Raw genomic sequence first — 27,349 nt, 5'->3', positions numbered from 1 at the left:
TCCCTTTGGCATGCGGGAATGGCCAGCATCACTACCCTGGTGCTTTGGGGCCACCATTAAATAAACCAAGCTCCTCGAACAGGAGCATCAGGATACCATACAGTCAGCCTGGGCCCCCTGCCAGCTGCTGACTGATGGGCAAGATACACCTGACGAAGGGGTGGTCCAGGTGCAGGCTGGACAGAGCTATCGTGAGAGCTCATCATGCTACGAAGAAGGGCACACAATTTTAAACTAATGAGTTATTTCTGGAACTTTCCATTTAACATTTTTATACTATGGGATCACAGGTAACTGAAAATACTGGTAGCTCAGACAGCAAAGAATCCACCTGCAATGCAGGAGACCCTAGTTAGATCCCTGGGTTTGGAAGATCCCCTGGAGAAGGGAATGGCTACTCAATCCAGTGTTATTGCCTGGAAAATTCCATGAACAGAGGGGCCTGGCGGGCTACAGTCCGTGGGCTCACAAAGAGTCAGACACCACTGAACCCACAGCGGGGTCAAATACTGCGGTAGTTAAGCTGAAGGCTGGGCTTCCCAGGTGGCTCAGTGGTAAAGAATCTGCCTGCCAAAGCAGAAGAGGCAGGAGACGCCGGTTTGATCCCTGGGTCGGGAAGATCCCCTGGAGCAGGACATGGCCCCCACTCCAGTATTCTTGCCTGGAGAATCTCACAGACAGCGGAGTCTGGCGGGCTGCAGTCCATGCGGTCCCAAAGCGTGGGACGCGGCTGAGCAGCCAGGCACTCACGCAGGAGCAGGCCAGTGGAGAGAACAGGAAGCATCGCCACGCGAAAGCAAGCATTCTAAGGAGCAAACGCACGCGTGCGAATCCGCCCTGAGGCAGGAAGAAACGTGGCCCAACAGAAAACGCGGAGAGAGTGAGGCCGCGACCTGATTACGGAGAGCGAGCGAACGCGGGCGAGTCGGGCCAAGGCCAGAAGGCACAGCTCTTTAGAGGCCACGTGTCAAGCACGGCGCTTTCACAGACGCAGAGAACAGACTGGCGCTGCCGCGGGGGCGGGGAGGGGCAGAGAAGGAGCGGGAGTCTGGTTTAGTAGAAGCCACTATTACGTGTGGAATAGATCAGCAGGTCCTGCGGTGCAGCACAGGGAACTATATTAGATGTCCTGGATAAACCATAATAGAAAAGGACATTAAACATGTTTGCATGCATATAAACTGAGTCACGTTGCTGTTCCCCAGAAATTAATCCAACATGGTAAATAACTGTATTTCAATAAAAACAGATTCAAAATGGGAAAATAAAACATGGAGTTTCATTCAGAGAGCAACAGAAGCCTTCAAGGTTTTAACTAGGACACAAATAATCAGAAATATGGTTTTGAAAAGTTATGGGTTTAGGTGTGAAACTGAATACTCCAAGCCCAAAGAGTCACAGACATATTTTCGATTGTAAGGGGATTTAAAGAACTTTTTCAAACTAGATCAGCACAATGATAAAATATCTCTTCAGCAAGGAAAATTCAAAACTGACATTTTATAGATTAAAAGTCTTTGGGGAGTGTATGTCAAACTATGTTCCTTGAGAATTCCTTTCCTTTAAGTGGTGTCTATATATTAGCCAAGTTTGAGAATTGCTGCTCTAGCAGTTGGATGGAGAATGAATTGGAAGGGTGTACAAGTGGCTGTGAAATGAAAAAACGCTTGCTCCTTGGAAGAAAAGCTATGACCAACCTAGACAGCATATTAAAAAGCAGAGACATTACTTTGCCAACAAAGGTCCATCTAGTCAAAGCTATGGTTGTTCCAGTGGTCATGTATGGATGTGAGTTGGAGTATAAAGAAAACTGAGTGCCAAAGAATTGACGCTTTTGAACTGTGGTGTTAGAGAAGACTCTTGAGAGTCCCTCACACTGCAAGGAAAACAATCCGGTCTACTCTAAAGGAAATCAGTCCTGAATATTGATTGGAAGGACTGATGGTGAAGCTGAAGCTCCAATACTTTGGCCAGCTGATGTGAAGAACTGACTCATTGGAAACGACCCTGATGCTGGGAAAGATTGAAGGCAGGAGGAGAAGGGGACGACAGAGGATGAGATGGTTGGATGGCATCACCAACTCGATGGACATGGGTTTGGGTGGACTCCAGGAGTTGGTGATGGACAGGGAGGCCTGGCGTGCTGCAGTCCATGGGGTCCCAAAGAGTCGGATACGACTGAGCGACTGAACTGAACAAGTGGCGAAGACAAAAATGTGGAAGTTATGGTGAGGGTGCAGAAACTATGGTAATTTAGGACAGAGTCATGGCAGTAAAGGCTGAAAGATGCAGGCTCCTAAAGGCACAGTGTTTGACACTGATAAGATCAGTGATTGAGGAAGCCAGAGGTTGTCAGGCTTGACAACGAGATTTCAGGTATATACAACTGAGTCGATCGTTATTAGTGAGAAAACAAGTTAACAATTATGCACCGTCTTTTATGTACTAGGTACTGTTCTAATCACCCTTATGGTAACCGATCAGGTTTTTACAAATCTTAGGAGACAAGAGCTATCATCATCTACAGTTTACTGACAAGGAAACGGAGACTCAGAGAGGTTAAGGCACGTACCTAAGATCACACAGCTGCTAAATGGCAAAGATGGTGAGATGGAAACGCAAGTCACTCACATGTGTCCACCTCTCTGCGACCCCACGCACCGTGGCCCACCAGGTTCCTCTATTCATGGAGTTCTCCAGGCCAGAACACTGGAGTGGGCTGCCATTCCCTTCTCCAGGGGATCTTCCCAACCAGGGATCTTCCCAGGTCTCCCGCGCTGTGGGCAAATCCTTTACTGTCTGAGCCGCCGGGGCAGCACAGCAGAGACGGCAGTAGAAAGGAGGAGCAAGTCGGCAGGAGCAGAAAAAGACTTCAACTCTGGATATTCTAATTTTGAGATTCCTATGAGTTATGCAAGCAGAAATGTGGAGAAAACATTTGGCTATAAGTTGGGGCTCAGAAGGGAATCTAAGACAGGAATAAAACTTTGGGAAATATTTGAATATTTAAAGGATTCAACCTGGATGTGAGAACACTAGAATTTGTACCATGAGGAAAATGATAGTTTAATACAAAGCCCTGAGAACATAGAGCATTTAAAGTTTAAATATACATAGTGAGTACAGAGAAGGAGCAGTCAAAAAAAAAAAAAAAATAAGGAGGACAATCAGGGTGGAGGTTGGTGCTATTGCTAAAGAAGTATGTGAGAAATGTGTCTCAAATTGGAGCATCAATTATATTCACAGCTTTTAGAGTTCAGGTAGAAAAGATGGCCAACAGAATGGGAGAAGTTATTTGCAAATCACATATCTGATAAGGGACTTGTATCTAGAATATACAAGGAACTCTGCAACAAAATCCTAAAAAGATAAATGATCCCATTTAAATATGGGCACAGGATCTTTTGGGAGTGGTGAAAATGTTCTATAATTGATTGTGGTGATGGCTGTACTATCTGAATACACGGAAGACCTCTGAACCAAAAACAGTTCAAATTACCTTATATGGCTGAACTGTATAGGATGTAAATTATATCTCCCCCCACCCCCCAAAAAAATCTGTTTTTTAAAAACGTGGTCAAGTTAGGAGAAAACTGAAAGCTTTAGGGGATCCTAAATTAGCCACGATTAGATGACAGTACTTAACCATCAAAGACAAGATTGGAGCGATCACTGTAATTAGTAGCAGAACCAGAGTGACGATGAGAGCATTTTGCCTGATAGACATCATTTAATGAATAATGGAGTAGCTAGAAATGAAGTGGATGGTCAGCTCACAAAAGTATTGCTTGAACTATGTAACTGGAAAAAATTCTAAGCATGGTAGCGGTTATATACTGTGGCATAGCTAACTACTCCAAACCCGAGAGGATTAACAATCGTTTTCTTAAAGGCATGGGTCAGCAATCTGCTCTGGGTTTAGCCAAATAGTTATTCATGTTATTCTATTCATTTGGTGGCTCAGCTGATGTGAAATGATCTGAAATCACCTCTCTCCAAGTCAGGAGTTGGCAGACAGACAGCTAGACTGTCTCAGTTCCTCACTATACGGTCCTTCCAGTAGGCCAGCTTTATCCACACATAGTAGGTCTTCAGATTCACACAACAGAACTCAGTGCAAAAGCAATTTTTCACCCTTCCTCTTTCATCACATTTTCTAACTTCCTGTGGACCTAAGTAATTCACATTAGCAAGCTCAAATTCAAGCCTAGAATCAAGCAGATCTCCTGTGTGGAGACATAAACTTTGCAAACATTCATGTCCAGGTATCACTTAAGGCCTTGAGATTTCGGGACTTTCCTGGCAGTTCAGTGGCTAACACTTTGCCTTCCAGCGCAGAGGGTGTGGATTCAATTCCTGCTCTGAGAAGTAAGCTCCCACATGCCTTGAGGCCAGAAGGCCAAACACAAAATAGAAGCACTTTTGTAACAAGTTCAATAAAGACTTTAGAATTGGTTGGTGTTCACTCAGTCATGTCCGGCTCTTTGCAACTCCGTGGACCACAGCACCCCGGGCTCCTCTGTCCTCCACTGTCTCCCGGAGTCTGCCCAAATTCATGCCCATTGAGTTGATGATGCCCTCAAGCCAGCTCATCCTCTCTCATATCCCCATCTCCCCCCGCCCTCAGTCTTCCCCAGCATCAGGGTCTTTTCCAATGAGTCAGCTCTTCGCATCAGTTCAATTCGATTCAGTTCAGGTGCTTAGTCGTGTCTGACTCTTTGCGACCCCATGGACTGCAGCACGCCAGGCTTTCCTGTCCATCACCACCTCCCGGAGCTTGCTCAAACTCATGTCCATCGTGTCGATGATGCCATCCAACCATCTCCTCCTCTGTTGTTCCCTTCTCCTCCTGCCCTCAATCTTTCCTGGCATCAGGGTCTTTTCCAATGAGTCAGTTCTTCATATCAGATGGCCAGAGTATTAGAGTTTCAGCTTCAACATCAGTCCTTCCAAAGAATATTCAGGACTGATTTCCTTTAGGATGGACTGGTTGGATCTCCTTGCAGTCCAAGGGACTCTCAAGACTCTTCTCCAACACCACAGTTCAAAAGCATCGATTTTTCGGCGCTCAGCTTTCTGTTTGTTTTTTGTTTTGTTTTTTAATTTAAATTTATTTATTTTTTTATAGTCCAACTCTTACATCCATACATGACTACTGGAGAAACCATAGCTTTGACTAGATGGACATTTGTCGGCAAAGTAATGTCTCTGCTTTTTAATATGCTGTCTAGGTTGGTCATAGCTTTTCTTCCAAGGAGCAAGTGTCTTTTAATGTCATGGCTGCAGTCACCATCTGCATTAATTTTGGAGCCCAAAATATAAAGTCATCCACTGTTTCCACTGTTTCCCCATCAATTTGCCATAAAGTGATGGGACTGGATGCCACGATCTTCGTTTTCTGAATGTTGAGCTTGAAGCCAACTTTTTCACTCTCCTCTTTCACTTTCATCAAGAGGCTTTTTAGTTCCTCTTCACTTTCTGCCATAAGGGTGGTGTCATCTGCATATCTGAGGTTATTGGTATTTCTCCCGGCAATCTTGATTCCAGCTTGTGCTCCATCCAGCCCAGCGTTTCTCATGACGTACTCTGCATAGAAGTTAAATAAGCAGGGTGACAGTATACAGCCTTGATGTACTCCTTTCCCAATTTGGAACCAGTCTGTTTTCCATGTCCAATTCTAACTGTTGCTTCTCGACCTGCATGCAGATTTCTCAGGAGGTGGGTCATGTGGTCTGGTATTCCCATCTCTTTCAGAATTTTCCAGTTTTTTGTGACCCACACAGTCAAAGGCTCTGGCATAGTCAATAAACCAGAAGTAGATGTTTTTCTGGAACTCTTTTGCTTTCTTGATGATCCCATGGATGTTGGCAATTTGATCTCTGGTTCCTCTGCCTTTTCTAAATCCAGCTTGAACATCAGGAAGTTCACAGTTCACGTACTGTTGAAGCCTGGCTTGGGGAATTTTGAGCTTTACTTTGCAAGCGTGTGAGACGAGTGCAACTGTGCACTCCTCTCATCAGGTGGCCAAAGTATTGGAGTTTCAGCTTCAGCATCAGTCCTTCCAATGAATATTCAGGGTTGATTTCATTTAGCATTGACTGGTTTGATCTCCTTGTTGTACAAGAGACTCTCAAGAGTCTTCTCCAACACCACACTTCAAAAGTATCAATTCTTTGACCTTCAGCCTTCTTTATGGTCCAACTCTTACATCTGTACATGACTACTGGAAAAACTATAGCTTTGACTTCCTGTGGACCCAAGTAATTCATATGACCAAGCTCAAATTCAAGTCTAGAATTAAGCGGGTCTCTGGTATGAAGATATAAATTTTACAAACATTCATATCCAGGTGTTGCTTAAAGCGTTGAGATTTAGGGACTTCCCTTCCAATGCAGAGGGTGTGTAGATTTTATTCCTATTCGGGGAGGTGAGAGCCCCCATACATACCTGTGACCAAAACGCCAAAACATAAAACAGAAGCAATATTGTAACAAGTTCAATAAAGACTTTAAAAATGGTCCACATCAAAAAAAAAAAAAAGCCTTGAGATTTAATGAGATCACTAAAGGAAAAAGAAGAATTCTGGGAACTGAACCCTAGAATATTACAGCTTTTAGAAAATCAGGCACCTTGGGGTACACCAGTGGGAGAAAACCAAAGAGGATCAATCAGAAAATTAGGGGGCAAACTCCTTAAAAGGATGGTGCTCCAGACTGTTAGCATAAGTATCTAAGGAGAAAAAGAGCCGTCAGTTGTCAGGTGAGGTAAAGGAGAATTCTAGAGCCATGCTGAACACAGCAGTGTGGAAGTGACATGTGGCCTTGTGACGTGCGCCCCCCCGCCACACCCCAGGTCCAGAGAAGGGGTAGCGGCGTCAGGTCTGAACAGAGTAGTTTTAAGACAGAAATGAGAAACTAGTTGGCGGGTGCGGGGCATTGTCCCTGATAGAGTAACTGGGAAGGCATGACGCATCTCTTGGAGAACTGCAAGTAATGCAGACAAAATGGAACAGGCGGTGGGATATGACCAGTCAGTGACTCTGTCCATCGAAAATGGACAGCTGAGGCAAACCCAGGGACGAGCAGCACATGAGCATTAGCAGAGGGAGAAAACGGAGGAAAGGATGCCATGGTTAAGTCCGTAGCTGAGCTGATAGACTCTATTCCTCCCAACTTTATTGGCAAAAGTTGCATATATACATTTAGGTGACCAACAAGATGATTTGATTACACATGTATTATTAAATGATCACCATAATCAAGTAATGACAAATCCATCATCTCCTATGATTACCGTTTGTTTGTATGTGAGGGGGAGAACACGTAAGATCTGCTCTTGGCAAAATTTCAAGCTTACAATGTAATAGTAGCTATAGGCACTAATTAGATCCCAGAGTATATTCATCTTACAGCTGAAAGCTTGCACCCTTTGCCCAGCATTTCCCTGTTTCCCCCAAGCCACAGCCCCTGGCAACTCCCATTCTACCATCCGCTTCCGTGAGTGTGACTATTTTTAGATGCCACACATAACTGATACCATACAGTGTCTGTTTTTCTCTAACTTATTTCACTTCATAGTGCCCTCAGGACCCATTCATTTTGTTACAAATGGCAGAATTTCCCTCTCTCATGGCTGAAAAATATCCCTGTGTGCGTGTGTGTGTGCATGCGCATGTGTGCGTATGTGTCTGTGTGCATGTGTGTGTGCGTGTGTGTGTGTGCGTGTGTGCGTGTGTGTGCGTGTGTGCATGTGTGTGTGTGTGTGTGTGCGTGTACCACAGTTTCTTTATTCATTCATCAGTTGACAGACACTTAGGTTGATGCCATGATCCTGGCTATCGTCCACAATGCTGCAAAGAACATGGGGATACAGATATCACTTTGAGGTACTGTGATCATGCTTGTTTCACAAACGAAGAATTGCTAATAGGTAAAGTTCAGGGGTTTGGCGGACCGGTTCCTGTTTCACTTAAGACCTTCTTGCTCTCTTTCTTCCTTTGCTCCTGTTTTTCGGGAAATATATGACCACTGGCCCCTAGAACAGATGTGCTGATCTGGACAGTGTAAAGGCCACACTCGGTCCCAGCATCAGCAAGGCATCTCGTGATGAGAAGAGCAGCGTAGCCCCAGCACGTGGCCTGCAGCCGTTTCCCGCTTCCCTTCTTCCCCAGCACGTGGCCTGCAGCCGTTTCCCGCTTCCCTTCTTCCCCAGCACGTGGCCTGCAGCCGTTTCCCGCTTCCCTTCTTCCCCAGCACGTGGCCTGCAGCCGTTTCCCGCTTCCCTTCTTCTGTAAATCCCGGATGACACCTGGGGGGTTGGGAGTTGGTTCTTTCGGACAGTAGTCCACCATCTCCCCAGGTTGCAAACTTCCTTAAAATAAAGCTACTTTTCCTTTACCGAACACTTGTCTCTCAGTAAGGTTTCTTGAGCAACAAGCAACAGAGCCTGAGTTCTGTCACAATACTGATTTCATTTCCTGTGGCTGTGCACCCCAAACTGAGATTGCTGGACCAGATAATAGTTCTATCTTTGATTTCTTAAGAAAAAGCCTATCATACAGAGTGAAGTAAGCCAGAAAGAAAAACACCAATACAGTACACTAACACATATATATGGAATTTAGAAAGATGGTAACGATAACCCTGTATGCGAGACAGCAAAAGAGACACAGATGCATAGAACAGTCTTTTGGACTCTGTGGGAGAGGGAGAGGGTGAAATGATTTGGGAGAATGGCCTTGAAACATGTATAATGTCATATGAAACGAATCACCAGTCCAGGTTTGATGCAGGATACTGGATGCTTGGGGCTGGTGCACTGGCATGACCCAGAGGGATGGTATGGGGAGGAAGGTGGGAGGGGGGTTCAGGATGGGGAACACGTGTACACCCGTGGCAGATTCATGTTGATGTATGGCAAAACCAATACAATATTGTGAAGTAATTAACCTCCAATTAAAATAAATAAATTTAAATTAAAAACAAAACAAAAAAAATACCATGCTGTTTTTCATAACAAAAAGCTATGACAAACCTAGACAGCGTTTAGGTTTAAAAATCAGAGACATTACATTGCTGACAAAGCTATGGTTTTTCCAGGAGTCATGTACAGATGTGAGAATTGGACCATAAAGAAGGCTAAGTGCCAAAAAACTGATGCTTTCGAACTGTGGTGTTGGAGAAGACTCTTGAGAGTCCCTTGGATGGCAAAGGAGATCAAACTAGCCAATCCTAAAGGAAATCAACACTGAATATTCATTGAAAGGACTATTGCTGAAGTTGAAGCTATAGTACTTTGGCCACCTGATGCAAAGAGCTGACTTATTGGAAAAGACTGATGCTGAGAAAGATTGAAGGCAAAAGGAGACAGTGGCAGCAGAGGATGAGATGATTAGATAGCATCACTGACTCAATGGACATGAATTTGAGCAAATTCCTGGAGACTGTGGAGGACAGAGGAGCCTGGCGTGCTATACTCCATGGGGTCACAGAGTCAGACACAGCACAGCGACTGAACGACAGCAACGGCAGCCTTATCAGATGGAAAGCATCTAGTGAGCACTTTTCTCCCATTCTCTAAGGCTGCCTCCTCATTTTGCCGATGATTTCCTTTGCTGTGCAAAAGCTTTTCAGTTTGACATAGTCCTGCTCGTTTATTTTCCTTTCTACTATTTATGCTCTTGGTGTCACATCCAAACAAATCATTGCCAAGACTGACGTCAAGGCGCTTCTTCCTGCCTGTGTTTCGCATACATCCCGTCAAGGCGCTTCTTCCTGCCTGTGTTTCGCATGCATCCGTCAGGGCTGTTTACCGGTTCGTCTGGTGGTGTCATGTTTGCCTGCTTCTTTGGAAACTCGAGTCCTTTTCCTTTGGTTTGCTTTCTCAATACAGCCCTCCTCGAGGACTCCACTGGGGTTTTACAACATCCTACCTGAAAACTTTAGATTTCAGGTAGGAACTTTTGTCCATGAATGACTGCTAAAATTACCATTTCTGTGGGGGTATATATCAGAGACTTTGTATTCCACCACCTTGCTGACCCTGAGCAAACATTTTAAAGCCAGAGGATTCGTTAATAGTTTTTGGAAGAACTAGGATGGACATTTCTTACACACAGCGTGTAGCATCCTTCCTGGTACATTCAAAATCCACAGCTGATGTATATCTCCATGTGTTCCTCCTGGGCCAGAAAACTCTCAGGGGAAACTCTTGGGGAAAAAGAAAAATCTCAGGTCAAAAACCACTATGCCTAAAATTTTTTAACAACTGAAAAAAAGAACTATGCCAAAGACCTTCCCATATGCCAAGCTCCCCCGTCCTGCCTGTTCCAACTTCAGAATCACAACTTCTGCTTCCATTTTTATATGTTGTAAGCCCTGCCCCCATCACATTTAATCTCTCAGGAGACATAATTTGCTTATACATACAGAGTGAAATGGGAAAGAGGGAACATCACTGAAAACAGTCATTCACATAATTTATTCTCATTGGACTGAAAGGAATTTGAACCCTAATGGTTTAAGATGGGAAACAAAGAAACATTATTTCCTCATTCTCCCTAGCCATACCTTTCAAGTCTTCCTGGTTTATTACGTTATTTGGGCAAATGCACTTGACCACACCTCCTGACATTACTCAATATTTGCTTGAGTGAAAGAGATTGAGCCAAACAGAAGGAGGAGCTCCCAGTGCCCTCCGTCCATCACCCATAAAGAGCCAGCCCAGCCTCACCACTCCTGAGCACGGCTGGAGAGATGAGACCATCACGCCAGCTCGCCCTAATGGGGCTGCTAGTCTTCTCTCTTATTCCCAGTCAGCTATGCCAGATGCACGGTGAGTGTGCTTTGAGCTAAAGTTGCTCTCAACTTTGAGCATTTTGAGCTATGGCAGTCTCCTGGAGGCTACTGTGTAGTTACCTGAGAAAAGGCCCGGTTCCAATGCTGGATGCCGCTGGGCTCTATGAGCGACCTAAAGGGTGACAGGAGGTTGGGGGGCGGGGGGGACAGTTCTACGATGCATGTTATTCTAAGAGGGCTCAGAGATCCAGTCTTAACTTGTTTTGCTCTTCTTCCTAGGCTAGGATCCTTTCTACCACAACAGCCCTGTCAAGGAACTGTCTTTTCTCTTTCATTTTTAAGAACAGAAAATTCATGACCTCAGACAAGTTTTCAGATCATGGAAAGATATCTTGTGACTTTGAGATACAATCTATTTTTAAGAAGTTCAACCCAAAGGTTTGGGGTTAACTCCTTGTAACTACAAAGAAAAAAGTAATGTTAATAATGTCTTTCAAATAATGAAGATTGCTCTCTTGTCCTGACCGAGTTTAGATCTTCTAAGCTGTACATCTTCCTCTTTTCAACTCTTCCCCACGGGACATGGGTAAAAACCCATCATCTCTCCTTTGGGTAGAGGCTCCAGAGACTGCGTGGTTCTATTAAAAAATACTAAGTGACTAAAGGAAAAGCTGGCCTCAGGTCTAGTGTGACCCCTTAGTAACTGAATGAACCAGTGCTTTTTTAACGTTTATTTGTTTGTTTATTTGGCTGTGCTGGGTCTTAGTGGTGGCATGTGGGATCTAGTTCCCTGGCCAGGAATCAAACCTGGATGGCCTGCTTTGGAAGCACAGAATTTTAACCACTGCACTGACAGGGAAGTCCCATGAATCATTTTAGCTTCATTCATAAATGAAGAATAACCAAAGAAGGTTGTTGAAGCAGGTGATTTCTTAAAGTATTATATAGCTCACAAGTTCATAATTTCTCTGTTGGAATTCTTTACCATGGAATTGAGCTTCAGACCAGGCCAGAGGTGATGCTACCGTGTGGCACCAGCTGCAGCTATATCTCCCTGGTCTCTCTAGCCTACAAGAAGAAATCCATCCCACGGCAGAAAGATGAAAGCTCAGAGTCTGCCAGCTCTTAATTCTTTCTCCTGGCCTGTCTTTTCCTCAGTTGTGGCATAAGAAGAGGGTTTCTCCATCAGGCTTTTGAGGTTTCATTCACAGTACAAAATAATTAACTTTGCTTTTAGTAGTTAAGGAAGTTGACCTGAGTTGTTCCTTTACCAGGAACTAAAGAAGTCTATTTCAGTGCCAAAAAATCTGCTGAGCCGAATCTCAGCGGTGACTCACAACTGTCCAAGTATGCCCGTAACAAACCATGACCTTCTTCAACCACTCCGTTCAGATCTTCCTAACTCTCTCTATTAAAGGCAGGTGGGCAAGAAAAATAACATTTCCTGGACTCGCTAAGGACAGTGACAGAAATTCGAGCTGAGCCAGAAGTAACAGCGCATACAGCATCTTCTGGCTTATTTGGTGGTTTCTTGTCCATTCTCTTTGGCTGTTTCTTGACTTCTTGAAGTCAGGAAAGTTACATAACTCACCCCCAGTTACAAGTTAAGGAGTGAAGACCCCAAGAAAGATCTTCCTGAGCCCAAGGTTCGCGTTCGTTTCACTCTTCCCCAAGCCCATGAGATAATCTGGAGATGGGAAGGATTTTCTTAGGTGATGGTCAAAGTACACTGAGAAATATTTTCAGTGATGGTTAACTCTTCTCCTCCAGGTTTCTTGGGAGCTCTGGATTCTCTTTTTAATTCCACAGTATAGAAGGACTCCCTCCATCCTTGCCCCTGGGACTTGGACACATTGTAGGCTAAAACTGGAAGGTTTTTCAAAGGGTCCTCCCTGCTGAATAATGCCTTGATCTTGATGCCTGGCCAGTTGGGCAATCAGGCAATGCAGCTCTGGAGTCAATCACTAATGACAGGGAGAACTTTTGCCTTCTTTCTCTTCTCTCTCCTTCTTGTCAGCATTAACCCAGGTGAATAAGAAGAAGATGGAGGAGAAGACGACTGAATCCAGAAAGCAGACTGGGTTGCAGGCGGGGACTTGGAAGGTGTGCATCGGTAAGGCTGATCCAGTTGTTTAAGCGTTAACATGCTGGTTGGCAAAGAAGCAATACATGGCAGAGTGGGGCTCCAGACCTCCCTGTCTCATTCCAGCAACATCGCCAGTGGCCACCAAGTGGGTCTGTGTCTATGCCATACCTGCTACTAAATATTTTAGCATCATTCCTGCTCTTAGCCCTAATATTCTATGTGTGTGCTTCTTATTTCCTCTCTCCCTTCCACAGGGGTAAATGAAACCAACTTCTGGCGTATAGAACCTCTAATAAACACGATGCTAAATGCAAAGTACACCGAACAGTTCCAAGATGCCAACGTCCTGTTGACCTTCAGACTTGTTGGGATTAAGAGTCAAAGGCTAGAACAGCAGCTGAGTGGACAAATCAAAGAAGACATAAATAGCAGAGGTGAGCGCCTATATTCCCCAGAACATTTAGGGAAAGGCTTACCCATCTATAAAGACGATCTCCAGTGAGTCCTAAAAATTGTGTGTCCAGGTCATCCCTGGTACATCCATCTTAGCTGTAGAAAACTTGAGATGAACAGAAGTAGAAATAAAATATTGTGCACGTGAAGCTTATATAATGTTATAAACCAATGTCACCTAATTTTCAAAAAATATCTAGTCCAAGTATGTAGTGGGGTTTTCTCAAAATACAGTTCACATAAAATTTTTTTAATTGAGGTGACAAAAATTACCTCAAATCCTCAACCCCCTGCCGCTTACTGTAGAGTAAAGCTTTCCTTCTTTGGGCCCTGAAAATAGGAAAAGCAAAAGAAATCATACATGCTCATCCACTAAGATGTATGTCATTAAGTTGAGTGCAGGACCAGACAAGAGCGTGGGCCACAACCAAGGAAGCTGACAGCAGAGAGGTGCCCACGGGGTTGTGGAGATACAGACTGGCATTGAGGCCCGAGTCCACACTGAAGCTCTCATTTCAACACTGAGTATAAGGGGAAGGCACAGCCACCCCTCCCTACCCAACGATACTACTGTGAGGATAGGAGGAGCCTGAGAATTTGGATATTTTAAATACAAGTCGATTATCCCTATCCTGGTGAGATGGCGCCCTCAAGGAGGAAGATCCCAAGGCTTTATTATTTATCTATCTCTATTCTTCGTTCGAGGATTTCTTGATCCCTAAAAGAGCCTGCAACTTCATGGGAAAGACTAAGATCTAGGTTGCATTTATACAGCTCTGCTAGGAAAGGCTCTGGGGGGATAAAGAAGAGGACAATAAAACATTAGTAAAGAGGAGAACAGGACAAAACAGCGACAGCAATATAAATCGCAAGGAAGGCAGGCAGCAAAAAAATCACGCGCGTGCACCTCGTTTAACTTGCATGCTTTCCTTTTCAGAGATGGAGTTAACCTCGGGACAGCTTGCCTTGGATATTCTGGCTTTGAGAGCATGTGAAAATCAGGATAGAGAGTTTATACGTGGTGCTCATCTGGTTAGCAAACTTGGAGTCAAATTCCAAGCAGAAATTCAGAACATGGGTGAGAATCACACGCTCAGAGGCCCTGGATGCCGTTGTCTCTCCTCCACTGGTTGAGAGCTGCATGCAGCTTCCGGCTGCTCGCCCCTTCTCTTCTTCCCTCCACTCATCCCACTGCACCTTTGGAGACCACTGTCCCTTCTTTCTTTCAGATGTGTCTGGAGTTTTCTTTTCCAATATGTTCAATTAAGCATTGACCCTACGTCAAGCTTACCTTGCACTGGATGATAAATACACACTCCCACATGCAAACACACAGGTCACAGGTCTCTGCAGAAGCTTGGCTTTTGAACAAATTACACCAGAAATAGCTGATCAAGATGAGACATCGTGTCATAAGTACCAAAGCGTACGCTTAATGATTCTGGTACAAGAACAAAGATGGCAAAGGCGCCGAAACACAGGCTGAGCGTCGCGGCTGCTAGTGAGACGCACTCCTGGGTTTCAGTTCTCGCTCTGTAACCATGGGAACATCAAGATGGTGTTTCTTTAATTTTTATTGGAGTGTGGTGGATGCATAATATTGGTTTGGCTTTAGGTGTACCGCAAAGTGAATTGGCTCTATATTAACAGCCATCTGCTCACTCTTCTTTTAGACTCTTTTCCTATGCAGGCCATTACAGAGTGCTGAGCGGGCTTTCCTGTGCTATACAGCAGGTCCGTATTCGTCATCTATCCTGCATACAGCAGTGTGGATATGGGCTGGTAGCTCATACGGGAAAGAACCAGCCTGCAGTGCAGGAGACATGGCTTAATCTCGGAGAAGGAAATGGCAACCCACTCCGGTATTCTTGCCTAGAAACTCCCAAGGACAGAGGAGCCTGGAGGGCTCCAGTCCAAGGGGCCGTGAAGACTCAGACAGGACTGAGCAACTGGCCACACACCGTGTGCCAGGCCTGGGTGCAGTCTCGCTGCTGCTGCCCCAGTATGCTTGCCTGGAGAATCCCACAGACAGAGGCCACAGTCCCTGGGGTCGCCAGGAGTGGGGCGTGGCTGTCCGTATGTCGGCCCCAGCCTCCATTTATCCCTCCCCACCTTTTATCCCTCGGCGTAGCCATAAGCTTGTTTTCTACACCTGTGACTCCACTTCTGCTCTGTAACTAAGTTCGTCTGTACCTTTTCCTCGGATCCCACACATAAGTGATCTGATACGCTGCTTGTCTCTCTGTGTTGACTCAACTCAGCGTGAGAATCCCTAGGCCCACGCACGTTGCTGCAAATGGCATTGCTCTGTTCCTTTCGGTGGCTTAGTAATATTCTGTTGTGTATGTGCACCACACCTTCTTTCTGCATGCCTCTGTCAGCTTGCTTCTACGTCCTGGCTATTGTAAATAGGGCTGCAATGGACGCTGGGGTGCACAGATCTTTTTGAATTAGTGTTTTCTCAGGGTACATGCCCAGGAGTGGGATTGCTGGGAGAACAGTACTTTTCTCTCTTTAATGCCAAATTTCCTGAGGCATAAAGTAAAAGGAGAGGAGCTGAATTTGGTGGCCCTTGAAACTGAAAGTATTAGCTGTTCACTCATGTCTGACACTGCAACCCCATGGAGGAGCCCGCCAGGCTCCTCTGTCCATGGGATTCTCCAGGCAAGAAGACTGGAGTGGGAAACTGTTCCCTTCTCCAGGGGACCTTCCTGACCCAGGGATCTCACCCAGGTCTCCCGCATTGCAGGCAGATTCCGTACTGTCTGAGCCACCAGGGAAGCCTTTGGTGGACCTTAAAAGCGTTTAAATGCCTCAAGCTTGCTGTTTCTCTGAGCAATCTCTCGCCTCGCTTATTCGCCTCTCTTTAAATGTAAAGAAGTGGAGACAGAGTAAGTAGAAAGAAGCTTAAAATGTACTGTTCCAGGACCATCTGCGTGAATAAGCTGTTCCTTCCCTCCCTGACAGAGGCGCACGGCGGCATCCCACTGACTAACTATTACCAGCTCAGTCTGGCCCTGTTGGCCTTGTGTCTGTTCAACGGGCGCTACTCAATCACCAGTGTGACTTATTACTTCACTCCTGAAAATAAGAACTATTATTTTGAGGACCAGTTCTCAGTAGGTAAGTCATTAAACCCAGTTCCCTTGGTTTCAAGGACATGGGCACCAGGAAGCCTTGTCTTTTATATTTTTCTACCAATAAGCACTTGAGTTTTTTCTTTCCTCGCTACCTTAGTCTTCTCAGAAGAGGATTTTTTCGAAGAATGGATATTGGATGGTTTCTAAGCCTCTCTGTAGATGTGCAGTACAGTAAAAGGGCCCAGTTCCTTCTCCCCCTTTTCTCTGAGTAGCCAATGGATGTTAGCGCTCAACTTTAATTTTCCCACTTGTAAAATGAGGATAGATCATAAGGATTATCAGATAAGATATCTTAGGAAGCATAAATGTTAGAGAAAGGGAATGCAGTGGAATTCACCTATCTCAACCTGGCATCTTTCTCTAACCCATTGGAATCATTTGGATGCCTGGGCTTACTTGAACAGTACACTCTCCCCAGTGGTAAGAAGCAATATTTTGATCAATAAGGTGTGTAACCATCATGGAAAAGGACCAGAAATTTCCCACGGGATCAGCTTACACATCCAAAAAGGAGTCCCTTTTAGACAGATCCACAAACTCATTTTTCTCCAAGAAGCTCTAAGAAAGTCACCATCCAGTGTCTCAGAGTAATAAGGAGAATGTGAATTTCTTATGTTTCTCTCTATGAGAAGGAAGGCAGCAGACCTCAAGAAAACAGAAGGAACCAAGAAATGAGCCAGAAAAACAGGTCTTATCCTGACTCTTCTCACCTCTTGCCATATCCTCCCCATTAAGGGTGTTTATTGAATAAACAGTTCTCCTAAGTGCTATTTGCAAATCAGTCTAATGAAAAACTTGGAAAGGTAGAGACATTTTTGTTTGGTGTATCATCCTCGGTTTTCTCAATTTCTTTGCCAACGTGGCTGAAAGATGAAAAAGATGAGAACACCCACGACCTAAAAGGAGACTGTGTTTGCACCGACAAACCGACTGTGTTTCTATGACCAAGATGCGAGTTCCTGCGTGCAAGGCTCGCGGCTACCCACATAAGGAAGGAATCTTGACATACTTGAGAGGCCAGGGCGAGAGGCTGGCTACTGCATCTGGCAATTCCTCTCTTGCATCGTTAACTAGCGTGACCAAGCACCCCGTTCTGCCTGGAGGCCTCCTACTGTTCGTTTCGAAAGCCCCACGTACCAGGAAACCACTCAGTCCAGGGTGAACCCAGGAGGGTTAGTCACTCGGTCACCAGTGTTTTGCTTCCTGACAGATACCGGAGCGATGGCTGTTCTTGCTCTGACGTGTGTGCGGAGGGATACACAAAAGAAGATGGACGCGAACACAAAGCGTAAAATCAGTGGTTACATAGCATCACTGGCAAAGAAGATCCAGGCCGAGGGAAAGCAGGGCCTCCTTGGAAACATATTTAGCACGGGAGAGGCTATGCAGGTAAGTCAGAAGGCGAACCAGGAGACAGAGAACGGGGTTGTGGCAGAAGGCAGCATCTTCCTCCTTCCCTCTCGGTCTCCTGAGGACTCACTATCCGCCTGACTTTGTCACTATCCTCCTGACTTTTTGTTTTAATCACGATCCCCCCCCCGCCTGAAGTGCACCCCTCTATCCGCCTTTGTTGTAATCACGATCCCCCCTCCGCCTGAAGTGCACCCCCCTACCCGCCTGACTTTAATCACGATACCCCCCCCAACTGAAGTGCACCCCCCTATCCGCCTGACTTTGTTTTAATCACGATTCCCCCCCCCCGCCTGAAGTGCACCCCCCTACCCGGCTTTGTTTTAATCACGATTCCCCCCCCCCCCCGCCTGAAGTGCACCCCCCTACCCGGCTTTGTTTTAATCACGATTCCCCCCCCCCCCCGCCTGAAGTGCACCCCCCTACCCGCCTGACTTTAATCACGATTCCCCCGCCGCCTGAAGTGCACCCCTCTATCCGCCTTTGTTGTAATCACGATCCCACCCGCCTGAAGTGCACCCCCCTACCCGCCTGACTTTAATCACGATACCCCCCCCAACTGAAGTGCACCCCCCTATCCGCCTGACTTTGTTTTAATCACGATTCCCCCCCCGCCTGAAGTGCACCCCTCTACCCGCCTGACTTTAATCACGATTCCCCCTCCGCCTGAAGTGCACCCCCCTATCCGCCTGACTTTGTTTTAATCACGATTCCCCCCCCCGCCTGAAGTGCACCCCTCTACCCGCCTGACTTTAATCACGATCCCCCCCGCCTGAAGTGCACCCCCCTACCCGCCTGACTTTAATCACGATCCCCCCCACCTGAAGTGCACCCCCCTATCCGCCTGACTTTGTTTTAATCACGATTCCCCCCCCGCCTGAAGTGCACCCCTCTACCCGCCTGACTTTAATCACGATCCCCCCCGCCTGAAGTGCACCCCCCTATCTGCCTGACTTTGTTTTAATCACGATTCCCCCCCCCGCCTGAAGTGCACCCCTCTACCCGCCTGACTTTAATCACGATCCCCCCCGCCTGAAGTGCACCCCCCTATCCGCCTGACTTTGTTTTAATCACGATTCGCCCCCCCTGAAGTGCACCCCCCTACCCGCCTGACTTTAATCACGATCCCCCCCGCCTGAAGTGCACCCCCCTACCCGCCTGACTTTAATCATGATCCCCCCCCGCCTGAAGTGCACCCTCTCCTAACCCCACACCCAGTGTCTCTGCGCGGCTTTCCTGCCTGCGTTCAATGCCAGTGCCTACTGCAGTCGACTTTGTTGCTCTTTAACACGTCATTTCCAGCTTTACCACATACCATTCATTGGTCAGTGTTTTGTCTAACCTCCCAAATCACGTTACTGTTATGGAAATAAGAAGTAGCAGAGGCAGTAACAGCAGCTGATAAGTATTGACATAAAGTCACTAATGCACAACCACCCAAGGGAGAAAGAATTATTACCTCCATTTCCTAGACTAAGAGCCTGAATCACAGAGTACCAGTCAATCGCCTCACAGAGCAAAGCCCAAGGGTGATGGAGAGGCGGTGGGACCAAAATAGTTGGTGTCAGAACTCACCCTCAATGCTTGCACTGTCCTGTGTGTGTTCTTTGAAGACCAAGAATGTATTCCTGAGTTTAGCCACTGATCAGCTCAACGCTAAGGGGTAGATACAAGAAGAGATGAGGAAAAGCACACAGGGCAAAAAGGGATTTCACCAAGTCTTTGGTATGAATTGGGGTCTGCCAGGCTGACCCGGGACAAGAGGATTTTCATAGGGAGAGAAGAAGCAAGGACGAAAGCACAGAGGTGCATCCCGTCATTCAGGAAGATCAGAGTGTTCAGCCCAGCGGCACCGGGCTCCTGCAGAAAACGACAAGGTGATGATGATGTAAATAAGGGTCCAGTCTTAAAGGCTGTCCGTGTTGTTGCTCTTCTTTATTATACTTGCTATGCTAGAGATTAACATAAAGCAGTGGCTTCCTGTTCTGGGTGCACATCTGAGTTACCTAGAGGAGAGGAGCTTTTAGAAAGCACTAATGCTCACATCCCACACCAGTCAGTAGTACACAAGTTCAGGTGTGGAGCGTGCTCACATCCCGCACCAGTCAGTAGTACACAAGTTCAGGTGTGGCGCGAGGGCTCGGTCTTGGTCAGCCTACAGGTGGTGTTCATCCATGGCAGGATCGAGAGCTGCTTACCCCCCACACTGTTTATAAAAGAAGATAGAATGTGATGAGATTTTTTAGGATGACCTGTTTAATTTTTATTTATTTTTTGGCCATGCCCCAAAGTATGTGGGATCTTAATTCCCAGACCAGGGATTAAACCTGTGCCCCGTGCATTCAGAGCATGGGGTTTCAACCACTCCACCCCACGGAGTGTTAGCCCCTGGACCACCAGAGAAGTCCCTAACGAGTTTTCTTTTTGTGCCGTTTTTAATAACTCACCAAAAAAAAAAAAAAACCCTGACTGACCACTTGGTTACCTTTAAGAGTCTTCAAGAAAAGATGGAAAGGGGAACTGTCCTTCCTCGAGAAACTACAGACCAGTATCTTCAAGCTCAGTCCACCTTAGTCCATGTCTTATTCTTGTCGTTGTTTAGCCATTGAATCCTGTCCAACTCTTTCCACCCCATGGACTGTAGCCCCCAGGCTCCTCCGTCCATGGGATTTCCCAGGAAATTAATTAATACCCTCTTAAATTTCCCTACCCTGTCATGCTGCCCCTTGGGTCCAGTTTACACCTGCTGCCGGGAGAGTTTCTGTTCAAGAACCTCTTAGGCTTCCCACTGTCCAGCAACCACCCCAGGACCTTCAGGGTCTGCCGGCCCGGCTCCGACGCTCTTCTCCAGGCTGGCTGCCGCGTGTCCTCTCTACACCCGTCCTCCGAAGCCAAGAGGCATCCTCTGGGGGTCTTACTGAAACTCAGACACTCTCACCACAACAGGCCGGCCCTGGCCGTGCCTACGTTGCCCCCTTCGGCCGCACGCTCACCTCCGCCTTCCCTGCCGAGCCGCCGTCGCGGCTCCGGGCCCTGCTCGCCTGCCGCCTTCCCTGCCGAGCCTTCCGCCGCCTCGCTGATGCCTAAGAGCTCTTCCCTTCAGGAAGACCGCGCTGCCGGACGCCTCTCTGGCTTGCGCTGCGCTAGCCGCTCAGTCGCGTCTGACTCTGCAACCCCACGGGCTGTAGCCCGCCAGGCTCCTCTGTCCACGGGATTCTCCAGGCCAGAACACCGGAGTGGGCCGCCGTGCCCTCCTCCAGGGGCTCTTCCCAACCCAGCGATCAAACCCAGGTCTCCCGCACTGCGGGCAGCTTCTTTCCCAGCTGAGCCCCCAGGGAGACCCTTCTCTTAGGGCAGAGGTCCCCGACCTTTTTGGCACCAGGGGCCAGTTTCATGGAAGACAATGCCATTTTTCTGCGGAAGTGGGGGCGGGACGGTTCAGACAGTCACGCAGGCGGAGGTTCAGGAGGTAAGGTGGGCGCTGGGGAGGGGTAAGGGAAGCTTCCCCGATCTGCTTGCTGCTCACCCCTTGCGGTGCGGCCCCCAGGGTGGGGCTGGGGGTTGGAGACACCGGTCTTAGGGCCTTCATCTTAGGGATTCCTTTCCAAGAATCTGTTAAGCGCTATTTGGGACTATCTCGTACGGTTTCAGTGTCAGCAATAAAGAGTGAATACGGTAGAGAAAGACTGTGCTCATTGATGCTATGAAAGCTTGAGTGATTAGACAATCCCCACCTCCCCACCCAAACTAGCTTATAAGCTTCTTGAAAGGTACCTTAGCAGTCTAAGGTGGTTCCCATGTAGTCAATGTACAAACGAGATTTGCCAAATTAGATTCAAGCTTTCCCACAATGTGAAGTCTCTCCCATTCATTCTCATTCTCTCCCCATCTTTCTCTCTCTCTCTCTCTCACACACACACACACTAGGCTCTGTTTGTCTCATCGAACTATTACAAAAATGAAAGAAATTGCCGAGAAACTCTGCGCGCAGTATTTGACAACATTTCTCAGGGAGTACTTTACCTGCCGATTGCTGCAGCCCAGATCTTACCTGCCTTGATGGGAAAGACCTATCTGGATGTCATCAGCCCTTCTTGTGGCCACAATCCAGGTATAGCACTAATGAACAGGTTTGCCTTTCAGCATAACACCCAAAGTGTGTAAGGCTGAGATGTCCCTGGGAACCAGAAGGAACCAGTTAAACCTGTCTGGGAACAGTATAACAGTTCCCAGACAAAGCGCAGCCCTCCATGCCATCAGGGACCAGACCTGCCAGAGGACTTGTCCTTATTAGGGTGGTAGACGCTGTTCCTGGGTCAAACACTGACAACAAGGCAGCGCTGATGAACGGGTGAACGTGCTTGCTGAGGCGTATCCCGCAGAAACGTGCTTGCTGAGGCGTATCCCGCTCTTTGGGACCCCCTGGACTGTAGCCCACCAGGCTCCTCTGTTCATGTAATTTCCCAGGCAAGAATGCTGGAGTGAGTTGCCATTTCCTGCTCCAGGGGATCTTCCCCGCCCAGGGATTAAACTAGCATCTCTTGTGTCTCCTGCATTGGCAGGCAGATTCTTTGCCATGAAGCCAGCTGGAAAGTGACTAAAGGGTGTCAGTCTCTCAAGGGGTGCTTTCTGACTGCTGGATACAGAGAGATTTTCTGAGCATCATTCCCAACCTAAAAAGTGTAACGTCCCCGGCTTTTCACTGGGCTCGATGCATGAGCACCCAGAGACGTGACGTCAATGGGAAAGAATGTGGCAGTGTTATAAGGAAATCACAGCTTGAACCATTAATCAAACCACTGATTTTGCAACAAGGTATAAAGAAGGGAGACTTTTCCTTCAGTCTTGGTCATTTCTGATTCAGCCACGTATGGGTTTAGGGAACTTGGACAAAACCCTAAGCTTAAAAGTTTTCTACTGTAAGAGATGCCAATGACAACGTATGTAACAGGCACTAGTAAGGACTGAAGAAGATAATTCATGCCAAATAGTTAGCACACAGCGCCTGGCACGTAATGCTCTCTATAAATGTTAACAAATAAAGAGGCAGGGGTTGGAAAAACTAGGGGAAGGATGCTAGGAGACAGACTTACTGTCATAAAATAAATGCTTCATGGCAATATAGTGTGCAGCATCCAAAATACAGTCAGCGCTATTGTAGCAACTTTGTATGGTGACAGATGGTTACTAGAGTCCCAGTGCTGATCGATTCCTCATGTATATAAATGTCGAGGCATGTTTTACCTGTGAAACTAACACAACGTTGTGTGTCAGTACTTCAGTAAAAAATTAAAAGGCCCGGGGGTTCCCCTGGTGGCTCAGTTGTACGGGATCCGCCTGCCAGTGCAGGAGACGCGGGTTCAGTCCCCGGCCCGGGACGACCCCACGTGCTGAGCGCCCACGCACCGCGACTTCGGAGCCTGTGCTCTGGAGCCTGGGAGCCGCGACCCCTGGGGCCCACGTGCCCTGAAGCCTGTGCTCTGGAGCCTGGGAGCCGAGACCCCCGGGGCCCACATGCCCTGGAGCGTGTGCCAGAACCAGAGAAGCCACAGCAAGGAGCAGGGAGCGTTGCCACCTCGCAGCTAGAGGCAGCCACCCCGCTCACCGTGTCTAGAGGAAGGCCCACAGTAGCAAAGACCCAGCACAGCCAAAAACAAACACATTAATAAATGACTTATTTTTTAAAATCACAAAAAGGGAAAAAATCAGCAAGTACTCAAAAAAAGAAAAGAAAAGGAGTGGGGCATTATTGTATGCTGCACCAATGCAAAAAAAAAAAAAGATCAGGAGCCTCTGTGAGAAACGGGAAACGGGGCAACTGATTTGCCGCAACAGCTGGAAGCTGAGGCAAACACAAGCCTTCACAAGCCGGTGAGTATCTGGTTTTAATTTGTGCTTTAGTTGTCTGACAGATACCCACTCACTCCCCACCCCCCGATTGCTGATCCGGGCTCCTGGTATAAACCCTCTTCCGCATTAACGGGGAAAGAGTCGTTGCATAGGGTTGGAGAGGTGTGCAGACTCTGACATCGTTTTTATTCTTCTGAATAATAATTCTCCTCTACTTTCCTGTCTCTGCCAGTCAAATTCAACGTCTCCACAGAAAAGCCTGATACGGCGACGCCCACAACTGCACCCTTGAACATCTTAGTCAAATATTCTGTGCGAATCAACAAGACAAGTCACACCGAAGTCACCGTGAGAAAGGGTTCTGTCTTCCTCGATGTGATGAAGGCTGCTCAGGAGAAAAATGAGACTCTATTTCGGTACGTCTACACAGTCCATGGAATTCTGCAGGCCAGAACACTGGAGTGAGGAGCCTTTCCCTTCTCTGGGGGATCTTCCCAACCCAGGGATCGAACCCAGGTCTCCTGCATTGCAGGCATGTTCTTTACCACCTGAGCTATGAGGGAAGCCCAATAGATAGCCTAAGGTTAAGGAAGTTAATGTGATTATGACTCAGCAGGAATACATCCGCACCAGTGTACAGTGTAAAAACACTTCTCAGTTAGTAGCTTCGCTGCTCATCCTCATAGCACAGCACATGGATTTTTAAAAGGAAAGGGAAATATTTCCTCTTCCAGCACATAGCAGATATTAATAGACAGACAAATAAGTACCAGGGATCTCTCTTCTGTCAGCAGAACTCCTCCAATTAACAGAATCTGAGTCACACATTTTGTGTCTAGAATAGTGCGTTTTAATTGGTTTTTAATCACTGACCCCTTTGAAAGTCAGTTGAGTGGAATTCTCATCCCAGAAAATGAACAAATGCATAAAATGTGTCATTTGTTGTTTTTTAATTTTATATTGGAGTATAGTTGATTAATAATCATGTGTTAGTTACAGGTATACAGCAAAGTGATTCAGATACCCATAAAAGTATCTATTTTTTTGCAAATTCTTTTCCCATCTAGGCTACTACAGACTGCTGAGCAGAGCTCCCTATGCTGTGAGCAGGTCCCTGCTGGCTGTCTGTTTCACACACAGCAGCATGTACATGTCGATCCCAAACTCTCAGTCTACGCCGCCCCACCTCCCCCAGCCACCCTTTCCCTGGTAACCATGAGTTCATTCTCTAAATCTGTGAGTGCAAGACTTGCCGTTTAAATCTGAGGTTTCACAGAGACTGGGGAGCTTCTCCAGGCTGCCTCCACCTTATAGGCGATTCAGGGACTCCTCAGGTAAGGCTCCCTGGCCTGGAGAGGTTAAACATTAAAAAGCAGATATTGGCTTCACCTCTGAAAAATACGGCTTAAATGGATCCTTAAGCCTGACTGGCATTTATTGTGTCTAATAACATGCTCTAAGATGCAACAGAGAAAATCATATAGAAGAAAATATGTATCTGTGTGTATATGTCCTTATAAAGCCTGTTTTCAAGTGTTCCCAGGAAGATAGAAAAATCTGACTAAAGACTATGAAACAAATGTCAATTATGTCACTTCTTAATAAGTAAACATGAGCTGTTAAGTTATCCTTTCCTTTTCCTGAGTACCTCTGGGACAACTGGTTAACACTTTCTTGCACTGTTTAGCATCTTCAAACCGTTACTGTCGTGGGTAGAAGATCAGGAACCGTTGATGGCAAAGTGTCTACTATGGCAGGAGAGAGGGGCAGAAACCATGGGCAGCGTTTCTATAATCTGCATGGACTGTAGACTGCCTGCCTCAGAATGACCTAGAATGTTGATAAAACATGCAGATTCCTGGTTCTGGCCCAGATCTCCAGAATCAAGTATCTGGGAAGAAGGCCAGGAGGTCTGTGTAATATCTCCCAGTGATTCTTAGGTGCATAAAAGAAGTGCCCATGGGAGAGTTGCCTTGGAACATCCTGAATCCATGTACCAACTCGCTATTCCCCACAGCTTCACAGTGGAGGAGACCTCGTGGGGCCCCTTCGTCACCTCTGTTCAGGGCATAAGCGCCAGTAGTAAAGACAGAACCTACTGGAAACTTCTGAGCAATGGCCAGCCACTGACCCAAGGTAAGGCGGAGGACGAGAAACAGCCCTGCAGAGTGAGGCGCCTAGAGCGGTCGCGTGTGAGTGTGTGCGCTTCGGGGACACGCCAAGGGTATGAGAGTGTGCTGTCTCGCAGTCGGGCCTGACTCTCTGGGACCCCATGGACTGCAGTCCGCCAGGCTCCTCTGTCCGTGGGATCTCCCAGGCAAGAACACGTGGTGGAGGGGGGTGCCGTTTCCTTTTCCAAGGGTCTGGGAGAGCCAGATCCATTATTTGATGATTTGGTGATCAAATCATTGGACCCACGTCTCCTTCTTCTTTTTCAGGAGCTGGGAGTCATGTTGTCCAAAATGGAGACAATTTGGAGGTTCGTTGGAGCAAATACTAATAAATTCAAACCCTCCTCGGCTGGGTCTGAGCCTTTTGTGGGACAATTCTATGTGGACATTGAGCTTACATGTTCCTTTTCATTTCTATCTCAATCCTCACAGCACATCAATAACCTCTACTTCTCTCTTTGAGTGTCCAATAAAAGACCAACAGCTACACAGAAAGAGCACGCTCTAATCATTTAATACCAAAGGGAATTACTACTAGAGGGAAGACTACCTCAGGAAGAACCGAAGTGAGAAAGATTAGACCCACCTGTCTAAGAAGTTGAGTTCTGCTCACAGTTGCCCTGCTAACTCTCTGGGTGACCTTGGGCAACTGGGGGAGAGGGAGAGAAGGTTCTAACTCAAATGGTACAGCAGCAACCAGTGAGATTGAGGAGGCGTCTCATAGGGAGACTGAGGTCTCTGAGACCCGGGGGCAAGGGAGGAAATGAAGAGACACGTTGGCCTCATACAGGCAGCGGGTGGGTAGAGAGAAAAATACTGCCCTAGGCGAAGTAAAATGGGAGGCCTATCCATGAAAGTCAGCGCACAAGGTTTGAGGAACCGTTTCATCCCTATCGCCAGCTGCCTCCCCTAGGTCCCACTTCTCTAATTTCACCATGAAAATCTTATTTCTTCTCCTATTTCACCATGAAAATCACTCTCATAGGCACATCACCAAATCCACATGCAGAAAAAGAAATGACTCCAATGCTCAGTTCAGCAGAACTCACATAAAAAAAAAAAAAGTTGAATCATGTCTAAGCCTGAACTGGGTTACACCGTATACTGAGTACCTGAGCTGTGGGCACATCCAGGTACGAACCAGAGACGCCTTTAAGATGCCAAAAATGCTTCAGATGAAGCACAGAGCAACCCACTTAAAGTCGCCTGCACAGGACGCCCCTGGCGGTCCGAGGCTGAGACGTCACCTCCCAGCGCAGCGGTGCAGACTCGATCTCTGGGTGGGGACCTAAACAGAAGCAGCATTATAACAGATTTAATAAAGACCTCACAAATGGTCCACACACACACACACACACACACACACACACACACACACACACACACACACACAAATCTTTAAAAAATGTGATAATAGCGTCCAAAAGGAAGAGGCCTCCAGGC

The 27,349-nt window shown here is 46.9% G+C and overlaps 1 protein-coding gene across 1 annotated transcript; it reads left to right on the top strand.

Moving 5' to 3' along the window:
* Positions 1-10,754: 10,754 nt before the first annotated feature.
* TCN1 (transcobalamin 1) lies at positions 10,755-26,235 on the top strand. The gene is made up of 10 exons (XM_052653235.1): positions 10,755-10,833; positions 12,814-12,909; positions 13,137-13,316; positions 14,273-14,413; positions 16,303-16,458; positions 17,686-17,864; positions 21,813-21,996; positions 23,968-24,151; positions 25,753-25,871; positions 26,174-26,235. The coding sequence occupies exons 1-10, from the start codon at positions 10,755-10,757 to the stop codon at positions 26,233-26,235; spliced, it is 1,380 nt and encodes a 459-aa protein (XP_052509195.1).
* Positions 26,236-27,349: the final 1,114 nt, after the last annotated feature.

The sequence above is a fragment of the Budorcas taxicolor genome, chromosome 15, assembly GCF_023091745.1.
Source record: "Budorcas taxicolor isolate Tak-1 chromosome 15, Takin1.1, whole genome shotgun sequence".
NCBI classification, from domain to species: Eukaryota; Metazoa; Chordata; class Mammalia; order Artiodactyla; family Bovidae; genus Budorcas; species Budorcas taxicolor.
Note: the sequence above shows the minus strand (reverse complement) of the source record. Positions and strands in the feature narration are given on the sequence as shown.